This window comes from Lepus europaeus, chromosome 11 (assembly GCF_033115175.1).
Source record: "Lepus europaeus isolate LE1 chromosome 11, mLepTim1.pri, whole genome shotgun sequence".
Taxonomy (NCBI): domain Eukaryota; kingdom Metazoa; phylum Chordata; class Mammalia; order Lagomorpha; family Leporidae; genus Lepus; species Lepus europaeus.
The window spans coordinates 54,500,394-54,520,801 of record NC_084837.1 but is presented as its reverse complement, the minus strand read 5'-3'; the positions used below and the strand labels follow the sequence as shown (position 1 = coordinate 54,520,801).

The following is a 20,408-nucleotide window of genomic DNA, read 5'->3' as shown; positions in this document are numbered from 1 at the left end:
TCTTTTTCTAAAATCATAAATGGATATTGAGTTTTATTTATCATTATTTTTATTGACAAGGGGATATTTTATATACAATGTCATGTTTTAGCAGATGTATGCATTGTGAAACTAATAGATCAAGCTAATTAGTGTGTCCATCATGCCATTAACATCATTCTTTTATTGTGGTACAACACTTAAAATATACTGTCCTAACAGTTTTCAAGGTTCAAGACACTGTTATTAAGTATATTCAGAATGTTGTGAGAAAGATCTCCTGAAAGTATTCCTCCTAATTGCAGTTTTATAATAGTTGGTCAAGAATTATCCATTTCCATTCCCTCCTTCCAATCATAGTAACCACCATTCTACTCTCTGCATCTGTGAATTCAACTTTGAATGATGTATGTATGTATGTATTTGTAAAGCAGAGTCACACACACACACACACACACAGAGAGAGAGAGAGAGAGAGCGGGGGTGGGGGTGGGATAGATCTTCTGTCTGGTGGTTCATTCCCCTAATAGCTGCAATGGCTGGGGCTAGTCGTGGACAAACTCAGTAGCTCAAACTCCATCCAGGACTCCCATGTGGATGACAGGGCCTAACCTTGGACCATCTTCCTCTGCTTTCCCAGGAATTTTATTTTTAAAAGTTTTATTTAGGGGAGACCGGCACTGTGGTGTAGCAGGTTAAAGCTCTGGCTTCTGGTGCCAGCATCCCATATGGGCGCCGGTTCTAGTCCCGGCTGCTCCTCTTCCAATCCAACTCTCTGCTGTGGCCTGGGATAGCAATAGAAGATGGCTCAAGTCCTTGGGCCCCTGCACCCACGTGGGAGACCTGGAAGAAGCTCCTGGCTCCTGGCTTCGGATCAGCGCAGCTCCGGCCGTTGTGGCATCTGGGGAGTGAACCAGCGGATGGAAGACCTCTCTCTCTGTCTCTATCCCTCTGTAACTCTGTCTTTCAAATAAATAAAATAAATCTTTAAAAAAAGTTTTATTTAGAATTCATCTTAAAATGTATTAATTTTCTACTAACATGTAATAGGTGTACATTTTTCACAGGGCACAGTGCAATATTTCAACAAGTATACACACAGCCGCTCATATTTCCACTTACTTAAATTTTATTTGTTGTTTTTGAGGCTACCAGCTATTTTCTTCCAGTTTTTTTGTATGGTATACAATCCATTACTATGAGCTGTAGAAGGCCCACTGTGCTGTGGAACACTGGGACTTGTTATTGTTGAGTTTTAGTATGTAATATCAAATCTCCCTTTATCACCCATTCCATATACTTTTCTTAACATCTAATAATAACTATTCTAAGTTCAAATGGAATTATTCTGATATAATTATTCTGCTCTCATTGGGCTTCAATTTGCATAGCCTTCTTTTTTTCCATTCTACTGGAATGGGCCTGAAACCACCGGAGTGGGCTTAGAGGCTGGCCTGATGCTGGGTCAAGTGTGGAACCTGGCTCCATAGAATGGGGTGTTTGAGTTGATATGTGCTGGCATGGGACTAGAGTATTCATTGATGTTGGAGCCTAGAGTCTGAAGCAGCAGGAGTTGGTTTGGATCCTGGGACCATGGGGATTGGCCTGGTGCTGGCATGGGTCTGGACTTTGAATACCTAAGGATGGCCTGGAACATGGGATTCTAGGGTCTGGCTTGTCACGGGAGCAGACCTGCCGCCTGAGAGCATGGCGAATGGCCGAGTCCTCGTCTGGAGCCTGGTGGAGAGTGTCCAGGAGCTGGCATGGCCCTGGGCTCAGCAGAGCAGACCTGTTCCTGGAGCCCACGACAAAGTTAAGTGCTCACCTAACTGCTGTTCCACATGTATAGGGGACCTCTCTCTTCGTTGTGCTCCTTGAACTTGTGAAGAGAGTGATATGGATAACTGGAAACTTTTATTCTACCCTCTTAAATTCACCGTTTCTTATTTCTGTTCTACACTCAGGGGCTGTCATTCTATGGCTAGAAATTCTTGGAACATCTCCTTTTGCCTTCTTAGAGAGATCTTATTTTCTCTCCAACCTCTGGTTTCTGTCTGTTATTCTCAATTTCTCTTTCCTTGTTCTTATCTTAAGATAAGATAAGTCTGATTAGCAAAACATGAAATAGTATTTCTGTTTGCTCAATCTTTGTACTGCTATTTTTATATCTTTGTTCCTTAGTGTATAGATGACAGGATTCAAGGCAGGGGTGATAGCAAAGTCAACAATGAACATGTATTTATCAATTGATGATGTGGGGAAAGGCCACACATACAGAAACACACATGGGGTGAAGAAAAGCACAACCACCGTGATGTGAGCTGACAACGTGACGAGTGCCTTGGATAAATCCCCTGCAGAACGTTTCCAGACGGTGACCAAAATGAAGATATAGGAAATGATTAGCAGGAAGAAGGTTCCTGCTGTCATGAAGCCACTGTTGGCAGCAATAACAAACTCAAACTTGGCTCCATCAATGCATGCAAGCTTTATGACCCGGGGAAAGTCACAGTAAAAGCTGTCTATTGTATTAGGACCACAGAAAGGCAAGTTTATCACAAAAGCAAATTGAGACATCGCATGCACAACTCCAATTACCCAGCCAATGACTACAAATAAAACACATCTTTTAGGGCTCATGATGTTCAAGTAGTGTAGAGGTTTACAGATTGCAATGTACCTGTCAAACGCCATGGCTATGAGTAGCACCAATTCTGCTGCTCCCATGATGTGGATGAAGCATGTCTGTGTCATACAGCTTTGGAAGGAGATTATTTTGTATTCACTTAAAAGGCCTGAGATCATCTTGGGAACTGTGACTGTGGAAAAGCTCACATCAATGAGGGACAGGTTGGCCAGCAGGAAGTACATAGGAGAATGCAAGTGAGAATCAGCAATGACCAAGAAGACAATGAAGAGATTTCCCAGGATGATACCTACATAGAGCAAGGAGAATGTCAACGTGAGAAAAACCTTAGTTCCCCAAGAAGTGGAGAGTCCCAGCAACACAAACTCAGAGACCACAGAGTCATTCAGGCTGTCCATTGACTTGTGAACAGGAGTGATTTCAGACCACCTGTGGGTAGAAGGTGATGAAACTCAGAATCAATGCTACAATAGTGTATTCCCTTTCTTTACTGTTAGGTTTTTCTATGGGCTCCATATCCTGAGTTAGAAAAGGTTGAGTTTTATGAGAAAAATAAAAAGAATATAAAGGTATTTATAGTAATCAAGGGGATTACATTAAAAGAGAAATAAAATTATGGGTGTATTAGATGGAGGCAAATGAAATTATTTTCCTTCTTATTCCATTATCTCCATTGTCTCTCAAGGACTTCTAGAAATTTTCCATGGCCACTTCCCTAGGTGTTGGTTCACTAATATCCTCAAGGGAAATAATTTCTATTCTTTGACTTCAATACTTTTCATCAACTTGTGAAGTCTTCTTAGCTGAATTTCTTTTCTAAAAAACTTTTTTTCATTTTTCTTTGAAAGGATATAGTGATAGAGAGATGAGGGGAGAAAACAGAGAGAGAGAAAGAGAGAGAAAGAGAGAAAGAGAGAAAGAGAGAAAGAAAGAAAGAAAGAAAGAAGGAAAGAAAGAAAGAAAAAGAAAGAAAGGAAGGAAGGAAGGAAGAAATTGATCTTCCATTTTCTGGTTTACTTCCAAACACTCACAGCAGCCAGGGCTAGGGTAAGCCTAAGGAAGGATACTAGATTTCTTTCTGAGTTTCCCATATAGGTAGCAGGGAGCCAAGTACTTGAGCCATTACCTGCTGCCTCCTAGGGTGCATATTAACAGGAAACTGTATCAGAAGCTGAGGACCATGTCTCAAACTAGGCACTCTGATATTAGATGCAGATTGTCCCAATCAGTGACTTTTCTACTGTAGCAGTCTTCCAGTCACAACCCCTCTACTCTTAGTTATCTTAGTGGAATTTCTTTCTTCATAATTCAAATCAATATGTTCAGACCACAAGTATTGAAAACATTTCACCTTATTTCACCTTGCATGTGTGTTTTAATTTTGTTTGAAAAATCTATAATTGAGGTCAGGTGTACGAATTGAAATTGTTAATATATTGAACTCATGACTCATTGCTATGCAACATGCATGAACTTCTATATTAATTACTTGTTGGATACAATCACAGACTACCTGTTAAGAAGCAAAATGTGGTAATTAATCATTGATAATTTTAATAAATAAAATTTATTAAGTGATTTTTCAATGCAAGGCACTCTACTTAGCACATTATTTTGTTTAAACTTCTTAAAATTCTTTATTGTAAAAATTTCTTATATTGTTTTAAGGTTCACTTACAAATGAAGAAACATTACTTTTCAGAGACAAGACTTGCATCTATAGGTGTAAAACACTCTGTATAGCTATGCAACCATGGTTCTCTACACTTCAAGTCCAACTCCTTCCAGTACATGGTGGATCTTCCCCATGTCCATTAATTAGACTTCCTTCAACTTTTGCTTTCCCTGAGCTACTAACATGGTGAACTTATTAACATGGTGAACTTTTTTTTAAAACCTAATCTCTGAAATCTGTGTCCCTTTATAATTACTCCTTTATTTCTCTACCTTTTCACTGACAATATGAGACCAACTGTTCCTTCATTCAACATACTAACCATTCCAGTATTGACAGAGTGTTTTTTCTTAGAGAAAGAAATTCTGATTCTTGATATTCTATGAAATGATCACATTGAAATCTTGTTTTACTAGAGCTCCATACAGGATTTTACTTATTTATTTTTTATCATGACCTTGTTTCTGTAACTTCTATGCTTGGCTTTTGTGAAGCCAAGATTCCTCCTACTTTTAGCCTATAGAAACTCCACTTGTTCAGATAGTGGGTTGAAATGTACCACCTTTAGAAGAGAACACTTCCATTCCATATTAAGAGCATGATGTGCTATTTTTCCAAGGTGGTAGTGGTAATCCCATTGTCCTTAGCCATGGATTCATGTAAGACAAGGCAACTCAAAACTGTTCAGTGAGTTGTAATATGATATCTTCTGTGGAGAGCTTTTCTTCTAGGGAAAAAAGAAAGAAATTTACATGGAGAACAGTTTTTCTTGGTTGATTTTTTTCTTGTATTTAATGTTAGCATTATCCTACCTGTGAAGCAATCATGATATCCTACAATGTATAGCTAAATAATAAAGAAACTTAGGAAGATGCTAGGACCCAACGGGCATGTTGAGTCATAACCAAAGCCAGTACATGGCCTGTCCCTTTTCAGAATTCTTGTAATGTAAGAAAAATAATGCCGTTTGTTTCACTCACTTTAAATCAGGTCTTTATTTCCAGACCAGTGTAATCCAAGCATTTCTATGAAAGTTTTCCACTGGCATATTTTCTTTTGGTTCTTTGACCGTCCTTACTATTTGGTATGACTCTATATTCTAACCTGAGATTTAAAAATACTTCAGTGGCAGTTTACTCACTAATGTAGTGTGTCTGTATTAACTTCTAAATCTGTAGTTTTATCTCTGAACCCCAAAGCTACATATCCCAAACTATGTATAGGATATACATCTATATGTTAGGAGTTCCGTTAACTGAACTCATGATCTTATCTGTTACATATCAACTTTAATCTACTCCACTCAACCCTAATTCCCTCGAACTTCATCAATTCCAGTGCCTTAATACATATTAATGCTATTTTCACAGAAACCCAGTGCAGATATCTGTGAGACACTCTTGTCCCTTCTATACTTTCCACATATTTTTACCCTCAACTGTTTCATAATTCAGTTTGATCTTCTACATTTCCCTTGTCATTTTAGTTTACATTTTCTGTATTAGCTTTTTTTGACTATTGAAAGGCTACTGAATATTTCCAATTCCATACTTACTCAAGACTAGATCATTCCATACCCTGCTTCTTGATCTATCTGAAGAGTCAGTTTGATCAGGGAATATAAATCCTTTGGCAGTCTGTCAAGAGAAAGTTCCCAATAATCCACATCATATTACATACAACTACCATGAAGAACATATAACCTGATTTCAAGGAGTATTTCCACAAAAATTTTAGTAAATGAATGAATTTCAAAATTGATTTCTGATTAAAAATCTTAGCAAAATAAATATTAAGAAATATTTCATTTCTAATCCTTTTAGAGAAAATTTTAAACAATTTTTAAACAGCTAGCTTTTGGTTATATATAAGACATTAATATTAAGAACACAAGGAAGGATGTCTGCTAGCATTATAATTTAACAAGGTATGATAGCCATGAAGATTACATCAAATAATACTACTGAGGAGAAAAGAAGCGGTGAAACTGAAATCATTGGTTGTCAAATCACATAAAACTTAGGACAATTAAATGAAAATTATAAATCTAATAAGATCATTTAAATAAATATATAAGGTTAATAATAACCTGTTAAGTGTAGTAAGAGTTATCACTTATAAAGGAAACAAATGGGGCTGGTGTTGTGGTTCAGTGAACAATGCTGCAATCTATTTCAGAGTGTAATTCCAGCCCCCAGCTGCTCTGTTTCTACTCTAGTTCTCTACTACCATGCCTGGGAAAGTGGCAGAAGGTGACTCAAATGGTTTGGCCCCTGCTACCCATCTGGGAGACTTGGATGGAGTTCAGGGCTCCTGGCTTCAGCCTGGACCAGTGGTGGCCATTGTGGTCATTTGGGGAGTGAGCTAATATAAGGAAGATCTCTGTCTCTCTCTCTCTCCTGCCCCTCTCTCTTTCTCTCTCTCAGTATCTCCCTCTCTCTGTAACTCTGCCTTTCAAAAAATCAGTAAACTCTCATATAAAGGAAGCATGTACAATATATGCATTCTATTGAAAGAATATGAATTTTTCTGATATATTTGAAGTCTTAATAAAATGGGAATTCAGTTAATGCTAATAGAAAAAATGATTCAAGGTTATAAAATTATATTGTCACTGAACTAATCCATGCATTAACTGTGATGCTGTTGTACGATCAATTGGATATGTGCTGGAACAATACAAAGTGACAAAAAGATTAATTTCAAACTAAGGGAAATTTTGAAAAGCAAACATTCAGCAGTTGGAGGACTAAGTGAATGCTCTCTGTAAAAGAAATCAGAATATATTATAAACCTTTAATAGTTAAACAATGATCAATATGACTAGCTTGAACACACATTGGAACAAAAACATAATTATGAGTTAGATACAAATTAAGAAATAGTGTACATTAAAGAAAAATTGTAGAGGAAAATCAAGAATTATTTAAAAAGTCATGTCACTCAATAGCTGTTTAACTTGTTGATCAACACTGGAAACAGAATTGTATGTTATCCTATATTTTATAGCAAATTAAGATCTGAAAAATTAGAAATCTTAAATGTAAAATATAATTATTAAATTTTAATAAAATGTGTGAATTAATTTTCAAAATGTGACTGAGCACTTTTCTAAGTTTATACTTAGAAAATAAATTACACATATAAATTTCACTATTATACTATTTCATGAAAAAGATTAATAAACTTGCTGTTGCTATGGGATTGGGAGAGCCTCACCTCAGTTTCAGCTGGTAGCAATGTGGAGTGTGTACTCATTTAGAGTGCTAAGTCACAGTAGAAATAAAACCTTTTAACTTTTACACAGTAATCCTATTTTGTGAATTTAATGGTAAGGGAATAGAAAAATAGAAAAATGTATTTTTAAAATTATTTGCCTTTAATTATGAATATTCCTTATAAAGTTCAGTGGTAATAAAATAATTGTTCAAGAGTAAGGGAGAGTTTAAATAATAAATGGGTACTTTTCTACAAAGTAGGCTTTATAAATGATTATCAAATTTTTATTAACTATTATGGAAAAAAACCATTTTTCCCCCAAGTTGATTTGCTCTGTTTATTGTTCTTTTAATTTAAAAACCAGTGAATATGGAAATGGAAAGGCTATTTGCCTGATTTGATCAGTTTACACTATATAAATGTGTTGAAACATAGCATTGTGCCCCATAAAATGTACAAGTTTTTACATGTGAATGTCAATTTAAAAATTTAAAAACTCTCTATTAATGCAATTTGATAATACTCATATTTGCATTTAAGCCTATTTATCTCTTACATAATTGCCTATGACAGATAATATGCAGATTTCTGCATTCGTGTTATATTGGTAGACTGGGTACCAAATGCTCTGTTGCTGCCAGTATGTGGTCTTTTCTTTAATAGTGACCATTGGTAAAGTGACAAAGTGCATTATTCCTTTAGTTTAAAAAATAGAAAGTATCAAAATCATGAAAGAAAAAGGAAAATTCACATAGTAGTGATTTTTTTTTTATTATTTTTGACAGGCAGAGTGGACAGTGAGAGAGAGACAGAGAGAAAGGTCTTCCTTTTGCCGTTGGTTCACACTCCAATGGCCGCCGTGGTAGCGCGCTGCGGCCGGCGCACTGCGCTGATCCGATGGCAAGAGCCAGGTGCTTATCCTGGTCTCCCGTGGGGTGCAGAGCCCAAGCACTTGGGCCATCCTCCACTGCATTCCCTGGCCACAGCAGAGAGCTGGCCTGGAAGAGGGGCAACCGGGACAGGACCGGTGCCCCGACCGGGACTAGAACCCGGTGTGCCGGCGCCGCAAGGCGGAGGATTAGCCTGTTGAGCCACGGCGCCGGCCCATAGTAGTGATTTTTAACACACAAGATGATACAGTATGTAACAGTGCAGAGACAGAGTCACCAATTTGCCTCCTCCAATCCTCTGGTTACCTGATGTGTGGTTCAGGGTAATTTATCAAACTTCCTCGTGTCTTAAGTTTCTTCATCAGTAAAAGACAGAGACCAAGAATCGCCTCCTTTTATGGTCACTTTAAGGACTAAATGAGTTGAAATAAACAAAATACTTGGCCATGTAGCAAGTGTTAGATGTTACCCATCATGTTAATTTTCAGGAAATACAATCATGCAAGAAACCTGAAATTTTTCAGATTGCAAGCAACGATAGATTTCTGGCACAAATGGGCTAGCATACTTTTTTTATGACCAATAGAAATGGAAAAATTAAGACACAGGCATAGTTTTTCATTTTTATGATCCTAATTTTCAGAGAGAAAGGAAATGGAAGAATCAAGATATTTCACATATTTCACACACCACTTTAATAAAAATAAAAATAATTCTGCCTTGAAGAATATTTTGTGTTCATTTTGTAATGGAAATTTAACTTTGAGGAAAAGATTAGAATGGTATAAAAAAGGAGCGATAATCATTCAATTAAATGAAAAGAGAGATGGAAAGAAAAATAGGTTGTAGGGGGAAAAATGGGGATAATTATGCACCCTGGTGGTGGAGAAATAAAGATGGGGTATTATACTTACCAGTACAAGTATGGATTACAATCTCAGCTACTTCCAGGAATGAGAAAAACAGAAATTTATTCCTTTTTAGAGTCATCATTATATCTCAAGATACACAATTATAAATAGTTCCCATCTTTAGGAATGAAACCAATTAGTAGAACTGGGAATAATGGTCAAAAATATACTCCATTGTTAGCTTTCCAAAGAGGCGACAGCTTTCCTGCTCTCCACTTCTCCCAAGGGCCAAATATCATCAGACGCAGAACTGAGTGTTGAGAAAGGAATAATTCCATGTGACGGGCAGTTATTAGGAAGCTGTGACAATATTTTCCTAAATTTGAGATTAATTTATTTTGAATTATTGAAAGTTATAAATATCGCTGACTATATCAGTTTGGCATCTGTATCAGGTTAAAGACTGACCATCACTATGTTCTCTTAATAATGGCACACTTCAGAGTTATTGTAGTTGGTTCTAGACCACTGCAATAAATATAATTTTGCAATAAAGTTATGCATGAATTTTTTGGTTTCTCAGTGCACACAAAAATTGTTTAAACTATACTGTAGTTTATTAAGTGTGCAACAGCATTGTATCTAAAAATTAATGAATTAAAGTAGTTTATGGTTTAATAAATTATAAATTTAAAATAAATAATTGTAGTAATAAATAAATTATAAGTACTTAAGTAATCTAGTTTATTGCTAAAAAAATCTAGAAATCATATGAGCCTTTACTAAGTTGTAATCTTTCTACAGGTGGAAGTGTTGTCTTGATGTTGATGACTGTTGAATGATCAGGGTCGTGGTTGCTGGAGAATGGGGTGGCTGTGGCAATTTCTTAAACTGAGACCACAATAGGTTATCTTCTTAGAATTGCACCTGTGAAATACATGAAATCTGCTCTCTTTAAATTAATAAAAAATAACAAAAGATTAGGCCAGCTCTCTGCTGTGGCCCGGGAAAGCAGTGGAGGATGGCCCAAGTGCTTGGCCCCTGCACCCGCGTGGGAGACCAGGAGAAGCACCTGGCTCCTGCCTTCGGATCAGCGCGGTGCGCCGGCCGCAGCGGCCATTGGAGGGTGAACCAACGGCAAGGAAGATCTTTCTCTCTGTATATCTCTCTCTCACTGTTCACTCTGCCTGTCAACAAACAAACAAACAAACAAAAAAACCAGAAGAAAAATAAAGAAAGAGAACTATTAGAATCTAAAAGAAGTAACAGCACAGTAGAGCTGCCACATTCAGTGACTTTCCCTTCAGGAGACATTTTTCTGGAGATATGATACTATCTGATAGCATTTTGTTTTCTTCACAGTAGAAACTTTCAAAATTGGAGTCAATATTCTCGACCATCTTATGCTTACACTATTTACGTGATGTTCTAAATCCTCTGTCATTTAACAATATTCATAGATCTCTACCAGCAGTAGATTCCATCTTCAGAAACCATTTTCCCTGCTCATCCATGAGAAGTAAGCCCTCCTCTGTTAACGTTTCATCATGAAGCTGTCACAGTTAGGCCAAATCTTCAAGCTCTACTTCTAGTTCTAATTTTCTTGGTATTTCAGTCACATGTCTAATTGTTTCCTCCACTAAGATCTTGAGCCCTTCAACATCAGCCATGAGGGTGGTAGTCAACTTCTTACAAACTCCTGTTGATGTTATGTTGAGCTCCTCTCTTGAATCATGAATGTTCTTTTAAAAACTCTTAATTTAAATTAATTTTAAAAACTCTTATTTAGACATATTTATGAAGTGCAATAGGATATTTGCGGTCAAACATACCAAAAACAATGATCAAATCAGTTATTAGCATATCTGTCATCATAAACTTTTAGCATTTTTTTAATGATGAGTACATTTGAAATACTCTCCTACCCATTTTGAAATATACTTGTATTGTTGTCACCACTTTCAGCATACTGTATCATAGAACATCAGAATTTATTCTTCCTGTCCAACTTTAACTGTACCCACAGACCAGCCTCTTCCCAGTTCTCATTCCCCTTGGTCTCCTTGGTCTTTTGTAACTATAGTTCTGATCTCAACTTTTTAAAATCCCACATATAAATGAGATCATGTAGTATTTACAGCAATTATGTCAGAAAGTATTTATGTTTTTCTTTAACTGTGAATGGTTTTGTAAATTTACTTATTTTATATAACTTTTCATTTCAGAGTGAAAATTTGCACTTGATCTTAGCCAAAAGGCCGAGAAGCTATTCAGAGTGAAAATTTGAATTTATAGCACAAAAATTATGAAGTAGTACAAGGAGTTCTCATATACCATATACCAAGTTTCCCCTGTGGTTAACATATCAGTATAATTGTCACAGCTAGTGAACCACACACGCAATTTCCCTTACTTTTTCTGATCTACACTCCCTCTATCTCTCCTACATTTCCCCACCTTTACTATTCAGCATTCTGGGTTCCTATGAGTTTTTGGAAGCTCAGGTAAGTAAGGAAAACATGCAGTGTTTGTCTTTTGTGGCTATTTCACTGACATCTAGTTTCATCCATGTCGGTGCACATGGCAATGTTTCATTCTTTTTTTGTGGTTGAATAGCATTCCATTGTGCATATGATCCAAATTTTCTTTTTTTTTTTTCAAGGCTTATTTAGTTATTTGGAAAGCAGAGTTAGAGAGTTAGAGAGAGAGAGGGAGAGAGAGAGAGAGAGAGAGAGAGAGAGAATAGAGAGAGAGATAGAGAGAACTTCCATCCACTGGTTCATTCCCCAGATGCTGCAAAGGCTGGGGCTGAGTCAGGCTGAAGCCAGAAGTCAGGAGTTTCTTCCAGGTCTCCTACACGGGTGCAGGGGCCCAAGCACATGGGCCATCTTCTGCTGCTTTCCCAAGCCATAGCAGGGAGCTGGATTGGAAGTTGAGCAACTGGGCCACAAACCAGTGCCCATATGGGATGCTGACACTGCAGGTGACAGCTTTACCTGCTACAGCATAGCACCGGCTAAATTTTCTTTGCTGTGAGTATAGACACACATGGTTGATTTCATGACGTTACTATTGTGAACAGTGCTGTGATAATCATGGTGGAACAAGCATCTCTTTGATACAATGCTTTCATATCTTTTGGGAATAACCCATTAGCAAGATTGATGGACATATGCAAATTCTGTTTTTAGGTTTTTCTAAAAGATGTGGTTTTTCCCAGTGTTGTGGTGTAATGGGTAAAGCCGTCACCTGTGATGTTGGCATTCCATACGGGCATTGGTTTGAATCCTGGATACTCCATTTCCAATCCAGCTGCCTCCTAATGCTCTTGGGAAAGCCACAGAGGTAGGCCCAAGTCCTTGGGCCCCTGCATCCATGTGGGAGACCTGGAAGAAACTCCTGGTTCCTGGCTCTTGTCTTCAGTCTGGCCTGGCCCTGGCCTTGTGATCATTTGGGAAATGAACCAGCAGATAGAATGTCTCTCTCTCTCTCTTTATATATATATACATAATATATATAATATAAAATATATTCATATATAAATATAATATATAATATTAAGATAAATTAATAAATTAAAATTAAGATTAATATATAAAATATGATATATAAATATAATATACATAAAATATGATATATAAATATATAAATATAATATGTTATATTTATATATCATATTTTATATATTTTAATACAACATATACTATTATATATTGTATTATATATAATCACTTTATAATATTATATTTACTAATATTTTAATATTTATATATATTTATATTATATAATATTACAATGTATAATATATATTTTATATATTTATTTATATATTTATTATATATTTACATATCATATAATATATTATATGTATAAATATATATTATACATATTATATAATATATTATGTATACATAGATATTATTTATAAATATATATTTATATATAATATATAATATAATATATAAATATAAAATAAATATTTATATATAAATATATAATATTTATACATTTATATAAATATATATATTTGAAACTTTTATATATATATAAAGCTTTGCCTTTCAAATAATTAAGATAAATTTGAGAGGCAGAATTACAGAGACAGGAGAGAGATAGAGAGAGAGTTCTTCCACCTGCTGGTTCACTCCCCAGATGGCCACAACGACCAGGGTTGGGCCAGGCTGAAGCCAGGATCTTCAGCCAGGTCTCCCATGTCAGTACAGGGGCCCTAGAACTTAAGCCATCTCCACTTGCTTTCCCAGTTGCATTAGCAGAGAGCTAGATTGTAAGTGGAGCAGCCAAGACTTGAACCAGTGTCCATATGGAATTCCAGCACTGCAGGCACACCACAGTGCTGACACCCTATTTCTACTTCTTAAAGAAAATTCAATACTCATTTGCATAGTGGTGGTACTAATTGAAATTCTCACCAACAGTGTTTGAGTTCCCTTTTCTCCACAGCCATTGTCAGCATTTGTTGCTTTCTGTCTTTATGATGAGAGAGGTCTTCTGTTTGCTGGTTTACTCCCCACATGGCTGCACATGGCTAGTCTTAAATCAGGAACCAGAAAGAACATCCTGGTCTCACAAGGGTGGCAGAAACAAGTTACGTGAGTTGTCTTCCACTGTCTTCCCGGGTGTACATTGGCAGGAAGCTGGATCAGAAGCAGAGTAGCTTCGATTCAGACTGGCACTGTGCCATGGGAAGCAAGCATCGCACATGACAGCTTAACCCGAAGTTCCACAGTGCGAGCCCCTCCATTTTTGTTGTCTGGGAAGTACATTTTCTATTTTACTTATAAAGAGTGGCTTTGCTGGATGTTATGGTCTTGGTTGGAAGCCTTCTTCTGAAAAGAACTTGAGTATCTCATCTCCGTCTCTTCTGGCCTGCAGGGTTCTTGCTGAAAAGTCTGCTATTAGTCTAGATGGCTTTCCTTTATATAACTTGGTGTTATTTATTCTCTTATTGATTTTAAGATTCTCTCCTGTCCCTACTTTTTATTTTTGACAGGCAGAGTTAGACAGTGAGAGAGAGAGAGAAAGGTCTTCCTTCCATTGGTTCACCCCCCAAATGGCTGCTACAGCCAGCGTGCTGTGCCAATCCGAAGCCAGGAGCCAGGTGCTTCCTCCTGGTCTCCCATACAGGTGCAGGGCCCAAGCACTTGGGCCATCCTCCACTGCCTTCCTGGGCCACAGTGGAGAGCTGGACTGGAAGAGGGGTAACTGGGACAGAATCTGACACCCCGACCGGGACTAAAACCTGGGGTGCCAGTGCCGCAGGTGGAGGATTAGCCTAGTGAGCCACAGCGCTGGCCGTTATCCCTACTTTTTGACAACTTGATTATTTTATGCATAGGGGAATGTCTTTCTCAGTCGAGTGTGGTTGAGGTTCTTGAGCTTCCTATATCTGAGTATCAATGTTTATTTCAAGACTAGAAACTTTTTACCTCTTGTATTATTCAGTATGTTTTCAATGCTTTTCTCTTCTTTTACCCTTCAGGTGTTTCTATAATATGAATATTTGATTAATGGTATCCTGCGCATCTTGCAGGATTTTTTCATTATTATAATTCCTTTCTGTTTATTTTTGATTGACTGGATCATTTAAAATTCTTGCCCTCAAAATCATAAGTTCTTTGTTACACTTGATCTATTCTATCATTGAAATTCCCGATTGTATTTTTTATTTCAGTGATTGATATGTTGAACTCCTAGATTTCTGATTTTTTTCCTTTGTTTGTAATACTTTCTTTCTTTTTTTTTTAAAAACTTTTATTTAATGAATCTAAATTTTCAAAGTACAGCTTATGGATTACAATGGCTTCCCCCACCTCCATAACTTCCCTCCCACCCACAACCCTCCCCTTTCCTGCTCCCTCTTCCCTTCTATTCACATCAAGATTCATTTTCAATTCTCTTTATATACAGATCAGTTTAGTATATATTAAGTAAAGATTTCAACAATTTGCACCCACATAGCAACACAAAGTGAAAAATACTGTTGGAGTACTAGTTATAGCATTAAATCACAATGTACAGCACATTAAGGACAGATATCCTACATGATATTTTTTAAAAATTGATTAATTTTCTATGCAATGTCCAATTTAAAAACCAAGTTGTTTTTTTCATTTTCAGTTATCTTTATATACGGAAGATCGATTCAGTATATACTAAGTAAGGATTTCATCAGTTTGCACCCACACAGAAACACAAAGTGTAAAAATACTGTTTCAGTACTAGTTTAGCATTACTTCACATTGGACAACACATTAAGGACAGATCCCACATGAGACGAAAGTACACAGTGACTCCTGTTGTTGACTTAACAATTTGACACTCTTGTTTATGGCGTCAGTAATCTCCCTAGGCTCTAGTCATGAGTTGCCAAGGCTATGGAAGCCTTTAGGATTTGCCAACATTGATCTTATTCTGACAGGATCATAGTCAAAGTGGAAGCCCTCTCCTCCCTTCAGAGAAAGGTACCTCCTTCTTTGATGACCCCATTCTTTCCACTGGGATCTCACTCGCAGGGATCTTTCATTTAGGTCTTCTTCTTCTTTTTTTTTTTCTAGAGTGTCTTGGCTTTCCATGCCTACAATACTCTCATGGGCTTTTCATCCAGATCTGAATGCCTTAAGGGCTGATTCTGAGGCCAGAGTGCTATTTAGGACATCTGCCATTCTATGAGTCTGCTGTGTATCCTGCTTCCCATAATGGATCATTCTCTCCCTTTTTGATTCTATCAGTTAGTATTAGCGGACACTAGTCTTGTTTGTGTGATCCCTTTGACTCTTAGACCTATCAATGTGATCAACTGTGAACTGAAATTGATCACTTGGACTAGTGAGATGGCATTGGTACATGCCACCTTGATGGGATTGTAGGTTTCTGATTTTTAAAAGTAATTTCCATCACTTTGGTTTTCTCATCTCTTTAAATGTTGTGTTTGTATTCTCTTGACTCTCACTGAGTTTTTTTTTTAAGATTATTTATTTATTTGTTTGAAAGACAGAGTTATAGAAAGAAAGATAAGGAGAGACAGAGAGAGAGAGGTCAATCTTCCATCTGTTGGATCTGTCTTCAAATGGCTACAATGACTCTTGATGGGCCAGGCTGAAGCCAGGGACCAGGACCTTCATCTGAGCCTTCCATGTGGCTGGCAGGGGCCCAAAGATTTGGGCTGTTCTCTGCTACCTTTCCAGGAGTATTAGCTGAAAATTGGATTGGAAGTGGAACAGCTAGGCCTCAAACTGGCATCCATGTTGAATGCTGATGCTACAGGTGGCAGCTTAACCTGATAGGCCACAGTGCCAGCCCCTCATTGAGTTTTCTAAGGATCATTATTTTTGATTCTCTTTGCAGCCATTTCATAGATTTCCTTCTAATCACGATCTGTTTCTGGGGAACTATTGTGTTCTATTGAGAAGTCATGTTTTTCTGGTTCTTCATGTTTCCTGTGTCCCTACATTGACATCAGTGCATCTGATATAATTGTTCCTTCTTTATGGAGTAGGTTTTGATGGAAAATAACTTTCTGTTTACATGGAACATCGGTTATCACTCTGGTTATGGGTTTTGTTTTGGTTTTAGGTGAGCCTAGATGTGTAATCATTGAGTGATTTCTTAAGATTTAATAAATATCAGTAGTATTTATGAATGTCACAATTGATCAGTCTACAGCAGTTCATTGATATAGAAGTATGACTCTGAAGTGGATGTGGGCTTTTAGGGTTGACTCTTTGGCGTCTAGATTTTTTTATGTCAGTCACACTAGGGTTTGTGATGGTTGTAGCCCATGATTGATGCTGTAAGAGGGGCCTGTTCCTGTGTCCTTCCAGGGAAACCTGAGAGATGCTGGGGCTTCAGGCCCAATATTTGTGGTTCTGGGATTTTGTGATGTGTGTGAAACCTTCCGTAGCTCCTGCCATCCCTGTGTGCAAATGATGCTTGGAGTACAGCACCAAAGATCCTAGTCTCCTGGGAGATCCTGTGGGATGTGAAGGGGAACTGAGTCATGGTCCTGTAGGTAAATTCATGTTTTGCTGGGGACTGTGCATTGGAAGTCTTGGTCTGGAGTGGCAGAATGCAGGAAGCTGCTCTCTCGCTTCACACAAGCCTCAGCAAAACCTTTGCATGTCCTATGGGAACTGGGAGCAATTTCCACCATGTGTGAAGGTGCCCAGTACTGTGTTCCATGAGTTGAAAATGAGGATTCCTCAGATTGAATAACTTATAGTTTCTTGTGGATTGCGCTGGTGCCAAGCCCCAAGAAGCCGAAGGGAACTGTCCTAGATTACAGAGTGAACGAGTGTGGCTCTGGAGCTCGTGCACAGAAATGTCACAGCTACAGAACGGAGGGGACTGCACTCTGTCTGGAGAGCGTCTTGTCTGTGGCTCTGGGACTCCTGGGGCTCTGGGGCGCTTGCTATCTACTATTCTGGACTAAGAATAGACTTGTAGCAGCGGCTATACCAGAGCAGCTCAGGTTCCTCACTTTGGGGGCGGGGGAGGCAATGTGAATTACATTTTTTGGAGCAAAGGAATTGCTTGGACTCCAGTCAGCTTTCTAGATCAGATTTAAAGTCAGTGAGGACAGGGGCCGACCTTGTGATGTAGCAGGTTCAGCCTCCGCCTGTGACGCTGGCATCCCATGCAGGTGCTGATTCAAGTCCTGGCTGCTCCACTTCTGATCCAGCTCTCTGCTATGGCCTGGGAAAGCAGCAGAGGATGGCCCAAGTCCTTGGTCCGCTGCCACCCATGTGGGAGACCCAGAAGAAGCTCTTGGCTCCTGGCTCCTGGCTTTAGCTGAAACTTAATTAGTCTCTATTGACTACCTGTTCTCTTCTCCACTTTAGCAGTACAAACTAAAGAGATGGAGATGCAAGGTCAATATGCAATCACATGATTTATTATCTGTACTGACATCTTTTTTGATCAGTGGTTTAGAAATATGAACATATGGATTCACATATTAACATTAAGTACTTGTAAAGAAATAGTTTACCATTTTTTAAAAAAGAAGAAATTTTATTATATCTTTACAACTTTGGTGTAAGCTTAGTGAATACCCTACACAATATCACAATCTCAGCTCTCCCCATACGTCCTTCGAAGACCACTAGGCATAAATGGCATGCCCATCTTTGTGTGCATGCTTCACCTCAAATCCATTTACTTTCTGTTTCTACTTTTATGGTATTGTCTTCCCACAACCGTCACTCACCCATACTTAGCATAACTTCTATTGTTTTATTATTATAATGGGGATTGATGTGGGGCAAAGTTGTTTGCTTTTTGGACAATTTTAAAAAAAGACTTATTTATTTGAAAGGCAGAGAGAGAGAAAGAGAGAGAGAGAGAGAGAGAGAGAGAGAGAGAGAGAGAACCTACCTTCTGCTTGCTAACTCCCCAAATGGCCACAATAAATATGTCTGGGTGGGCTAAGCCAGGAGTCAGAATCTCTTATCTTCCATCAGCTGCTTCACTCTCTAGTTGAATGCAATGGACAAGGCTGGGACTTGCTGAGGCCAGGAGCTTCATCCTGGTCTCCATGTGGGTTTCAGGGGGCCAAATATTTGGATCAGTTTCCACTGCTTTTCCTAGATCATTAAAGGTAGCTGGATATTAAGTGGAGCAGCCGGGACGCTAACCAGTGCCCGTATGGAATGTTGGCACTTCAGGAGACAGCTTAACCCGCTGCACAACACCGACCCCAGATCCTTTCTTTAAAAAGTATACACATATAAAATAATGTTCTTGCAAGTATGCCTGTGACAGAACTCCATACCTTCTGTAATTACTGTATTTTCAATGATATTGAATTCAAAATTTTGAAAATTTCCAATGAGACTCTCCTTGAAACATGAATTACTTAGAAGTGAATTGTGTTGAATTGCTAATGAGCTAAAAGTAATTCATATGCTTAGAAACTAAATGGTAGTAAGACTTCATTTGTTTTTTCTGCAAGAACTAGTTATCTAGTTTAACAAGGAGTCAGTCAAGATGTGCTGGTGTTTTATTCTGTCCATAGTGAAGTGAGAGAGTAAGCTGCTTGTGGGCTTCAAATCACCTATGAAGTAGTGGTGACTTCTAACACCAGAGTTGTATCAGTGAGTACAGTTGAGATAATTACTTCTCAAAAACATCCCAAGAAGTCACCACATATCTGCTTGCACGTCTCTAGACAGGTATGAGTGATGTTTTAATTATCATCTTTCTACCTGATGTATTAAATGCAATACTTGTATACATACATTGTGTGTACATGCATTTATAATTTTGTATGAGAGTATCATGTAAGGGTTTACTCAGAAAGCAGAAAATTTGTTAGCTATATAGATCAGAACCACGTAGCTCCTCTGAACTTTGCAGAGAATGAAGAGTAATTGTGCTGTTATTTTTATTGACAGTTTCCCATTGACATTTCCCATAATTTTTTTGCTTTGAAACAACTCATTTTCCTTCTCCACAATCATAATATCTCATGTTATTTCTTCATGTAAGGTAAAACTATTATCATATAAATTTTTTATTAAATTAGAAAAAGTAATGTTTCAAACTTTCGAAAACATTTCTGCTTGTGTATTTAAGGGAGACATTTCAAGAGAAGCTACATTTAAACAACAATTAAGAACTGAAAACTTTAAAGGATTAAATTATGAAGGGCAGGGGTAATAGGACCATGGTTTGACAATTTATCATTTTGTTTCCTAAATGAATATAAATGCCTTTAGAATTTTCTCTAGTTAAGTCAGAATTAGGATAGACACGTGATGTGGTTTTAAAAATGGGAGTATAATGAAAACTCAAAGTGATTTTGTTAAGTAATACATAACAGGTGAAGGATGTTGTACAGCGTTGGGAACATAGGTAGCCTTTAACAAATTGTGGCCATTATTTTGTGCCATTATCATCTTTGTTCACATTTGGTAATCACTGAATATATACAAAGTTTATTTTTGCAGTTTAAGTTGTAAGAATCTAAGTGTTGGATTTCAAAACACACTTTCATAATAAAAAACACAAACTGTACATCTTGGGTTATCCAGAGCTTTCTGATCTGAGTCAGTTATTGGCTGTTCAGTTTACAGTCAACATGTGGCAAAAGAGAGCCACACAGTGTATTTTCTGGCCATGTGAGATTG

The 20,408-nt window shown here is 37.6% G+C and overlaps 1 protein-coding gene across 1 annotated transcript; it reads right to left on the bottom strand.

Annotated features, from left to right (window-relative positions):
• Positions 1–2,088: 2,088 nt before the first annotated feature.
• On the bottom strand, positions 2,089–3,024 carry LOC133770541 (olfactory receptor 4F15-like). The gene has a single exon (XM_062206619.1). The coding sequence runs from the start codon at positions 3,022–3,024 to the stop codon at positions 2,089–2,091; it is 936 nt and encodes a 311-aa protein (XP_062062603.1).
• Between the last annotated feature and the right edge of the window lie 17,384 nt (positions 3,025–20,408).

Coding starts and splice junctions, on each gene's coding strand:
- LOC133770541 (XM_062206619.1), bottom strand. CDS start 3,024: ATGGACAGCCTGAATGACTCTGTGGTCTCTGAGTTTGTGTTGCTGGGA.